At 31.1% G+C, this 10319-nt stretch overlaps 1 protein-coding gene across 1 annotated transcript; it reads left to right on the top strand.

Annotated features, from left to right (window-relative positions):
* Window positions 1–4228: 4228 nt before the first annotated feature.
* Window positions 4229–6290, top strand: LOC107635489 (isoflavone 7-O-methyltransferase-like). The gene is made up of 2 exons (XM_016338974.3): window positions 4229–5028; window positions 5936–6290. The coding sequence occupies exons 1-2, from the start codon at window positions 4240–4242 to the stop codon at window positions 6233–6235; spliced, it is 1089 nt and encodes a 362-aa protein (XP_016194460.1). The 5' UTR covers window positions 4229–4239; the 3' UTR covers window positions 6236–6290.
* The last annotated feature ends 4029 nt before the right edge of the window (window positions 6291–10319 follow it).

Genomic DNA, 10319 nt, shown 5'->3' with positions numbered 1-10319 from the left:
GTATCCATCCCAGTCACTCCGAGTTTTAAAAATAAAAATAATGATGATGTAATGTTGTTCAATTATTATTTTCAAAAGTCTTTGTTAGTCGAAGTGGTTTGACTTTTAAATGCTTCTCATTTACTTATGTCATGACACATGTGACTCGTAACAAAATGCCTAAAATGTTAAAACATATAGAATGCAAATTCACAAACCTTGATTTAATATTCTCGTAGGCCATAAAACAAGGCAAAATAAATAAGAGAATAGTAGTAACATTGGCATAGATAAATCAAAGAGAAGAGATCTTTAAATAAAATAAGGATAATAAACAAAATCATATATAAATCAAATAGAATGGATCTTTGGATAAACAAAAAAGATCTTTGAGTAAAATAAGAAAAATAAACATAATCATAAATCAAATAGAAAGGATCTTTGAGTAAAAGAAGGATCTTAGAATAAAACGAACGTGATAAACAAAGTCATAAATTAAACAGAAAGAATAAAGGAAGAATAATCATAATCACACTTTTCTTTGTACTTTTCATTACTTTCTCTCGTAGTTTTTATGGAAAGTATTAAGCTAAACCGGTATAAAAAGTGGGAGTCCCCTTCCCTTACCGAAGGTTCTTATTTCAAACGTTTTGGCGATCACCTTCCCTTACCGAAGGATCATTATTCTCTCAGTTCAATTTACAATCAAGGTTATTTAGACATACACAAGAAGGGAGTTATGTCAACAAAGAGATATTATTATATAAAATTAATGGGAGTCTACTTCTCTTACCAAATGTTCTTATCCCAAAAGTTTACCAATCACATTTTCTTACTGAAAGATTATCTCGATTCGATCACCTTCTATTACCAAAGGATCATTTCGATTATCTTATCTTTGGAGTCACTTTCCCTTATCGAAGGATCATATCCTCAGTTCTTTAATGCACATAAGATGGTTAATATAATGCATAATATGTATGAAATAAAGAGACGTTATATCATGACATGTAATGCTAATAACATCTATATCTTTTCAACAGCTACTACACTGATTCTTTTCTTCCATCTCTATTCATAAAAAAAATATATCCAAATAACAAAAATTCTAGTAATTTCAACAACAAATTTAATGCATATCTTCCTAATTAAACAGCAAGTAATTAATTGGCATGATATCCATTTTGAATCCCTTGTGTCAATTTTAAGTTGTTGAAGCGACTATGAACTAATCGAATATTGAATTAAAAAATTAATTGAAATGTGAGATATTTCAACAACATAGAAGCCAACGGAAAAAAATTGTTCATAGCATTCAAACTATAATTTTTTTCTAAAAATAGTACAGATTAATAATAAAAAAATAAAGAAAAAATAAAACTTTATTTTAGGAAAAAATCCAAAAAGGAGCAAATAGAAGGATGAACAGAGATGAAGATGGAGGCACGATGGGTCGATGATAGAGGCTCGCCTACGACATGGCAGAGACACAAGTCGCAGATCTAGAGATTTGGAAGAAGGAAGAAGACAGAGACTCAATATGGAGAGTATGAGGAGAAAGTGAGGCAGTAGCAATGGCAGTGATAGAGACACTTCAGTTAGAGGAGGTTGGTTTGCCATGAAGAGAGAAGAAACAGAAGTTCAAATGGGGAGAAGAAGGGAGGGGAGAAGAGATTCTGCGTGGTTGGCCATTAAAAAAGAAGAGACGGAAGTTGAAATGGAGAGGAGAAGGGAGGGTAAAATTGTCAAATAAATAATCAGTGTCTCAACTTATTAGAGGTACACTGAATACATGTAATTTGTGTCAATTTGTGTACCAACGTGTCCTTTAAAATTGTGTGTCTCAACAATCACACAGAGGACATGTGTCAGTGTGTCTCACTGTCTCTGTCTTGTGTAGACACACCCACTAACCAAACACTACCATATGTATTCTGATGCAAATAGACGCGATTTGTTAGCGAAAAAAGACTTGTTCCATGGCTAGACTTTGTGTATATTTTGATGTAGGTATGAATCCTTGACTGGATAGAAAGAAAATCTTCATATTCTTTAATTTGCATAATTCAAAAAGAATATCTTCTTGAACAATATATGAGTGGACTTTGTGAATACTTTGGCAGAAGATTTAGAGGGAAAGTAAGGATCGGAAGTGAGAAGAGATAATGATTTTTATTATAATGGAAAAAGTATATGAATGACAATTTAGAGATAACAGAAGGTGGAGAGGATAGGTTACCTAGAATATATATTTTGTATAGAAAAAATAGAATAAAATGAGAAAGGAAGGACTCAAATAGCTCTTAGGTATGTACAGATTGTGTTAGGAGAATCTAATTCGCGTTTAGGTGAAATCTCCAATCTGAATCGTCGCTTTGCAAGCCCTATAAAATTTTCTACGTTTGGAATTTGAAAATAGCTATTAAGACATAAATTTATAGAAAATTGAGTTAGCTTTAAAATGAATCTTAAATGAAGTCAATCGGATAACCATAGCTAATTGATATATTCTCGAAATACTGTTAGTATATCAGACTGGCTGATAAGAGTGCGGTTTTCTACTATAGACTTGTAACAGATTTATCTACCTAATTTAATTTGAATTTGATTTTGTTAGAACTTAAAGAATAAAGCTAGTTTTCTTATCTTTTCATGTAACTAAAGATCATTCAAATCCCATAAATATGAAATCAGCTAGTATTTTCATATATTTAAATTTTAAATTAGATATGTTAATTTTTCAAATGCATTTTTTTTTACCAAAGATATGGAGATTCGAACCCGCGACTTCTTAATTAAGTATGGGATGACTATACCATTTGAACTATAACTCATTAGCTTTTCAAATGCATTATTTTCTGATTTTTTATTTTGAATTTAAATCTTAAATTATTACCATTTTAATTAATTAATTAGTTATTGAATAATAAACTTAATTCAAAAAGTTGGGATGTTACAAAATGTGTTTAATTAATAAAAAATATAATACTCTTTACTTAATAAGAAGTGTTTAAGAATGAATAATAAATTATATATAATTTTTTTATTAGTGTTATGCTAAAAAATTTTAAAATATAGTGATTATTAAATAATTTTTCTTAGTTAAAATCATGGTGATAAAACTATCGAAAAATTGGATAGAAGGTTGAGTAATTTTTTTTAATTCAATTTTTAGACTATAGTATCAACAAATTATATTTAGTAAATCTTTTTTATTCAATTTCAAGCTATCTTATAGTTGAAATTTGGTTAAGTGATAATATATAGTATCTCTTAATATGTTGCATTCCAATTCAAGCTTTGACAATAATCAATTGGTGGATAGAACACTTTAATATCTGTGTGAGTATATATATTACTTTATTTCCTTTTTTTTTTCTCATTCTCTTCTCTTAACCATAGAACAAACACTATTATTGACATCAAAATTGTGAAAGATCAAGCTCCTTAAAAAATATTCCTAATTATAGGATAGATAAAGATCTTAATCACAATTGGTTGGAATAAAAAATTTGAAAAAATTAGTACAATAATGCTTAAAAATTGTATATATAGTATTTTAAAAAAAAAGAATATCACTGAATGGCCATTCAAAATGTATACAACAGACTTCGTCACAGTTGGCTGGGTAAAGAGGGAAAAAAATAGAAATATTATTATGAATAAATGACTATTTGTATCCATAAAAGATGAAAATACTTATATATGTACCGATACTAGATCAAAATTAAACTTGTACCCATATAAGATACATTTTGTGTGACAAAAGTACCCTACGTGGCACTCCAATCCTCCAAAGACAGGGTACTTTTGTCACACGAATGACATCTTGAGTGGGTATAAGTTTAGTTTCGATTTAGTGTGGATACATATGTCAGTATTTTCATCTTTTATGGGTACACATGGTTATTTATTCCTATTATTGCTGATGATAATTTATATGGTAACACAAAAAAGAGTATTATTGAATGTATATCTTTCTACCCATGACCAAGAAAAAAAATTATTATTATTGGTCAATAATATTAATTGGTTAGATAAATTAAAAAAAAAAAACTATACTTTTACATTACTTGGATTATTGGTCAAGAATCATTGAATATGATATTGGTCTAGAATCATTGAATCTCTGATATTAGTCAAAGAATGATTATTAATGGTCAACAATAATTAAATGTGATTCAACCTTATAGTTTCCATATATAATGCATGAAACTATTGTTTCAATGCAAACACATACATGAAAACATGGTGGAAAAAATGGATTTACTAAGTGGTCGCAAAGCAAATGAGATTTTTGAAGGGCAAGTTCATGTGTACAAACATATATTTGCTTACTTAGATTCTATGTGCCTTAAATGGTGCATTGAGTTAGAAATACCAACCATAATCTACAACCATGAAAAACCCATCACCCTTCATGAATTGATCTCAATTTTACAAGTTCCACCATCCAAAATTAGTGGTGTGGAGCGTCTTATGCGCCACCTAAGTCACAATGGATTCTTTGATATTGTAACAATCCATAATGATGATGATGAAAACAAAGAAGAAAAAGAAGCATATGCTCTCACAATTTCTTCTGAGCTTCTTGTTAAAGGCACTGAATATTGTTTAACTCCAATGGCTAAGTGTTCTCTTGATCCATCTGTGTCAAGTTCTTATAACTTACTAGCAAAATGGACTTTAGAAGAAAATCTTACTTTATCTGAAATTTCCCTTGGAACAAATCTTTGGAACTTTCTTAGCAAAAACCCTTCAATTTTGACTTCCTTTAATGAGTCAATGGCTAGTGACTCTCAAATGGTGAAGTTGGCATTGAAAGATCATAGTGCTGTTTTTGAAGGGTTGGAATCCATTGTAGATGTTGGTGGTGGAAATGGAACCATATCTAAGATTATTAGTGACATGTTTCCCAAATTGAAATGCATAGTGTTTGACCTTCCACATGTTGTGGAGAATTTTTCAGGAACCAGCAACAACAATTTGAGCTTTGTTGGTGGAGACATGTTCAATTATATACCTGTGGCTGATGCTGTTCTACTTAAGGTATGTATAAATAAATTACAATTATTTTGGTTTCGGGCTAAATTTTAATTTGATTTTTAACGTTTCAAATATTTTATTTTTGTCTTAAAAAATTTTAAACAGGTTTAATGTTGTCCTATCGTTAAATTTGATACTAATAATTAATAAAATGTGTGACATAGACATTAATAACATTATTAGTTAAATCATATCTTCTTTCTTGTGTTAGAAAAACAACCAAAACTATCTTGTAATACTTCTTTTTCTCAATTTTTTTTAGTGCAAAACTCCAAATAATAACAATCAATCATCAAGGCTCCAAAAGCAATGGAAAAATTTTTATATTAATAATCGTTTGTGGATCGATTTTAATTACATACTGAAATCGAATGATATTGACTTTTCAATATGCAAATTATTTGTGTCAAATTTAATTGTAGACAACATTGAACCAACTTAAAATTTTTTTATAATTGAAATAGGACATTAAAATATTTTTATGACTGAAATAAAACGTTTAAAATTTTAAAGCTTAAATTAAGATTTACTCCAAACATACCAAAATAATACTTTTTTCTAAATTATATTACTTCATCAATCTATTATACTTGACTTGTTTTCATAGACGTTTCATTCTGTTTCAATTTTAAAATAAATGTTAATTTGGACAAAATCATACATTAAAAGTCAGTGTTTTTAGATTAGACAACAAATTTGTTCATATATATATATATATATATATAATTAATTTAGAATTTAGAATTTAGAATTTAAAATTTTAAAAAATTGGCTAATATTAAAGATGAAGAATTTAGTATTTATATTATTTGTTGGTAGAATTATTTATGGGCAAGAGACATTAAAGGCCAGGTGATGAAGAAAATGGTATGATACATTCCTAAACCTTTTTGTTTTGTTTTTGATTTAGTGGATTCTACATGATTGGGATGATGAACATTGTGTAAAGATATTGAAGAAATGCAAAGATGCAATTTCAAAGAATACTAAAGGAGGAAAAGCAATTATCATAGATTTTGTAATAAATGAAAAACAAGATGAATTTGGACTTACTCAAATGAAGCTCAGAATGGATATTGCCATGACAAGTGTGAATGGAAAGGAGAGAAGTGAAGAGGAATTCAAGAAGCCCTTTTTGGAAGCAGGCTTTCAAGATTATAAAATATTTCCTTTAACCGGAATGTATTCTCTTATTTTGGTTTATCCTTAGTTTATCTTTAAGAATAATTAACGTTGAGATGATCATTAATCAGTGTCACAAAACAAAAAATGCTACCAGAGTTAGATAAATAATATAACGAAAATGTTTAATAACAAAAAAAATTAGCCAAAATAAAACAGTTACTATTTGTTTTATTTAATATTTATTAATTATTACAATAATTAATATATTAAATAAGATAAGTTCTGATTTTTTTATATTTTTCTAATATTATCGATATTTTCTCGTTCATAATAATTGTTCAAGATTATTTATAGTAGTTTGAACATTAATGGAGATAAAACTAAATGATATTATTTTACTTTAGTTATTTTTAGAGTTTAATAAAAATTTATAGCTAAATATTAGTAAAGTTACACGGTTTTCGTTTTTATATATATACCAAAATCACTTTGTAAGTTGTAATCCGTAATCCATTTGTTGTTCAGCTCTAATAAAGATTTAATAAATTTTGATAGAGAAAAATCAAACAATTGCATATTTGGATCAAGAACAATAAGCCCTTATATCATACTTGTGGTTGCGGATTAATTAGATACGCTCTTCGACATCATTTTTGGTCATTTGATTATTGTCCATTGTCATCATGGTGTTATCATGGTACAAAGAGTTTAGGAAAAAAACGAAGAATTATTTCTGTTATTCATATTTTTTATCATTGATTACAAGATTCTTATCAATATATAGATCAAGAGTACGCTAAGAGTATACTCGTTATGGAATAATATCCTAATAAATTACATTAATTTTTTTTCTATTCATCTTTGATATTTTCCTAATTTTGTTCCCTAATTATGATATTCTAATATTCCCCCTCAAGGTGAATAGTGGGATCACCAATACTCAACTTGGTTAGAACTTTACCAAGAGCTTGTCTTAAAACTGCTTTAGTAAGAATATCAGCCAACTGATCTTCTAATATCACAAATTGAAGCTCAATAATGTCATTCTCAATTTTTTCTTTGATAAAGTGTCGATTCACCTCAACATGTTTTGTTCTATCATGTTATACGAGATTCTCTAAAATGCTGATTGCGGCTTTATTGTCACATTTCAACTGACTTGGCAATTGTGGTGGAAACCTAATCTCAGTCATCAATTGTCTTATCCACAATACTTCAGTTATGCCTTTAACAATTCTTCAAAATTCTGCCTCTGCGCTTGAAAGAGCTACAACTTTCTGCTTTTTGCTTTTCCGAGTTACCAGGTTGCCTCCAACAAGTATAAAGTAACCAGCGGTTGATTTTCTATCATTTGGGTTGCCCGCCCAATCTGCGTCAGTGTATGCCTCAACCTTCAAATGGCCATTCCTTTTGAAAATGATTTCACTTCCTGGAACTCCCTTCAAATATCGAACTATCCTCATGGCAGCTTCCATATGATCTTCTTGTGGCTTATGCATAAACTGAGTTACTATTTTCATAGCATAAGCTATGTCAGGCTGAGTATTTGATAAGTAAATTAGTTTTTCAACTAGTCGTTGGTACCTTTCCTTATCTGCTAGGGTGGCACCTTCTACTATCTTCAACTTGTGATTAACTTGCATGGGTGTGTCTATTGGTTTGCAATCCATTATTCCTGTTTCTGCCAGAAGGTCTAAAATGTACTTTCTTTGGGAGATAAAGATTCTTTTGCTGGATCGTAGAACCTCTATTCCTAAGAAATATTTTAGTCCTCCCAAATCCTTCATTTTGAAATCTGTAAATAGGTTCGTTTTCAATTTTGTATGATCATATCATCCATATAGATTATTAGGCAAGTGAGTAAATCTCCCCATTTTTTCAAAAAAAAGGTATGATCAAAGTTGCTTTGCTTGTACCCATACCTTTTCATGGCAACTGTAAATCTTTCAAACCAGGCACGTGGAGATTGTTTAAACCCATAAAGAGCCTTCTTTAACCGGCAAACTTCATGTTTTCTAAATCCCGTAGAGAAATCTGGAGGAGCTTCCATGTACACTTCTTCTTTCAACTCTCCATGCAAGAAAGCATTCTTGACGTCAAATTGATGGAGTGGCCAATCTTCATTTGCTGCTATTGAAAACAACACCCTGATAGTATTAATCTTTGCAACCGGTGAAAAAGTATCAGTGTAGTCGATACCATAGGTCTATGTATAACCTTTGGCCACCAACCTTGCCTTGTACTGTTCAATAGTGCCATTTGCCTTGTGTTTAATGGTGAAAACCCATTTGCATCTGACTGGCTTTTTTCCTGTCGGTAGGATACACTTCTCCCAAGTTCCGTTCTTCTCTAGAGCTTCCATTTCTGTATTCATGGCTTTTCGCCATTCAGCTTTCTCATTGGCTTCTCGGACAGTTCTCGGAATGTCTTCTGTTAAGAGTCTGGTGGAAAAAGCCTTTGCAACATTTGCTATTCCTTCTCTATCCACTCTTATCGGATATCTTGAATTACGGAAAATATATTCTGGTGAGTACCGATCAAGAGGCATTCCTCTGTTTCTTCTTGGAGGAAGAATAAAGGTATTGGGCTCTGGTTCTTCATGTTCCAATGCTATACTATTATTGTTAGTGACCTCATTAAAAATAGGGAGTAAATTATCAGATTGATAATTACTTACCTCTTGTCTGACATTCTTAAAAGAACTCTCACTGGTTGTATGTACCGAGTTGTTTTTTACGTTGAGTGAAGTATGTTCGGTGGCTCCATCTACTTGCTCTGTTTGAACAGTTTCTGGGCAACAAATGTTATTTAGCCAACTTGGTGGTTCATTATTGTCCCTAAATGCTATGTTGGCGGCTGAAGTAAAATTCGGATTCTAAAAAATCACAATCCATGGTCACATGAATACGACGAGTGATTGGATTGTAGCACCTATAGCCCTTTTGGTGTGTAGCATACCCAACAAAAACACGTTTTTCTGCATAAATATCAAGTTTGGTTCTATTGACTTTGGGGATATGGACAAAGACGGAATATCCAAATACTCGAGGTGGTAAGGTTAGAATAGACGGGATTGTAGTCTGAGTAGCCAACACTTGTAAGGGTGTTTTGTGGTGGAGAACTTGGGTAGGTAGGCGATTTAGTAAGTAGTATGAGGTCGCTATAGCTTCAGACCAAAAAGTTTTTGGAGCTTGTGCATCAAAAAGCATGGCTCGGGTCATCTCAAGTAACTTACGATTTCGCCGCTCAGCCACACTATTTTATTGGGGTGTATTTGGGCAGGAAGTCTGATGGATAAGACCATTTTTCATAAAAAAAATCACGCATTGATTGGTTTATAAATTTCTCACCATTATCTGAGCGAAGTACTTGAATTTTCTTATTGAATTGAGTTTGAATCATTTGGTAGAAAGCAAAGAATTTATCAGGTACTTCAGATTTGTGTTTTAAAAAATATACCCAAGTCATGAGAGAGAAATCATCCACAAATAACACAAAATATTGAAAATTATTATGGAAAATAGGAGCTGGACCCACACATCAGAGTGTATTAGAGAAAAATTGGAATTGACTCTAGTGTTGGTCGGAGGAAAAGAATGTCCTGGGCTTTTAAAGGTATATAGAGGCAATTTTTTAATTTCAATTTTTTTGAAAAAGTAATGGAGCCTCCTCCTTTAACATTAATTAATTCTCCACTAACTGTTTCAATATGGGCTTTTGAAGGTATAGTCAAGCTGTTAAAATCATGGAGGTCATGAGTCATAGTATCGGTAGTCCCACAATCGAAAATCCATTCATTTATCTTTTTAATTGGATTCTGATTTTGGGTCTCCCTTTTATATTGAGTCGCGGTATGGGCTGAGCAGCCAAGGAGTTCAGTAGTCCTTGTCTTTACTACTTTGCCATAGTGACTTGCTTCCTCTCTTCTGGCATCGCCACCGCTGCTGATGACCTCTGGGATGCTCACAGCAGTGGCTCCCTTATTCTAATTTTTTGATGACTTAGAATTATTTTTTCACCAATTTAGGTAACCCACAATATTAAAGTAGTTTTCTTTGGTATGTTTCTTCTTTCTTCTTCTACCAATTGCTTTTTTCATCAGAGTTGCCTATAATGGATAATCATATTCGTTTAGTTTGAAACCAATTGACAAATTGTCAGAATCAATT

This window comes from Arachis ipaensis, chromosome B4 (assembly GCF_059453495.1).
Source record: "Arachis ipaensis isolate K30076 ecotype BB chromosome B4, ASM5945349v1, whole genome shotgun sequence".
Taxonomy (NCBI): domain Eukaryota; kingdom Viridiplantae; phylum Streptophyta; class Magnoliopsida; order Fabales; family Fabaceae; genus Arachis; species Arachis ipaensis.
This window is presented reverse-complemented; position numbering and strand designations above follow the sequence as displayed.

Bases quoted from the DNA above. Each gene is read 5' to 3' on its own strand.
- LOC107635489 (XM_016338974.3), top strand. From the start codon at position 4,240: ATGGATTTACTAAGTGGTCGCAAAGCAAATGAGATTTTTGAAGGGCAA. The intron at 5,029-5,935 runs GTATGTATAAAT...TTTTTGATTTAG, and splicing joins CTGATGCTGTTCTACTTAAG to TGGATTCTACATGATTGGGA.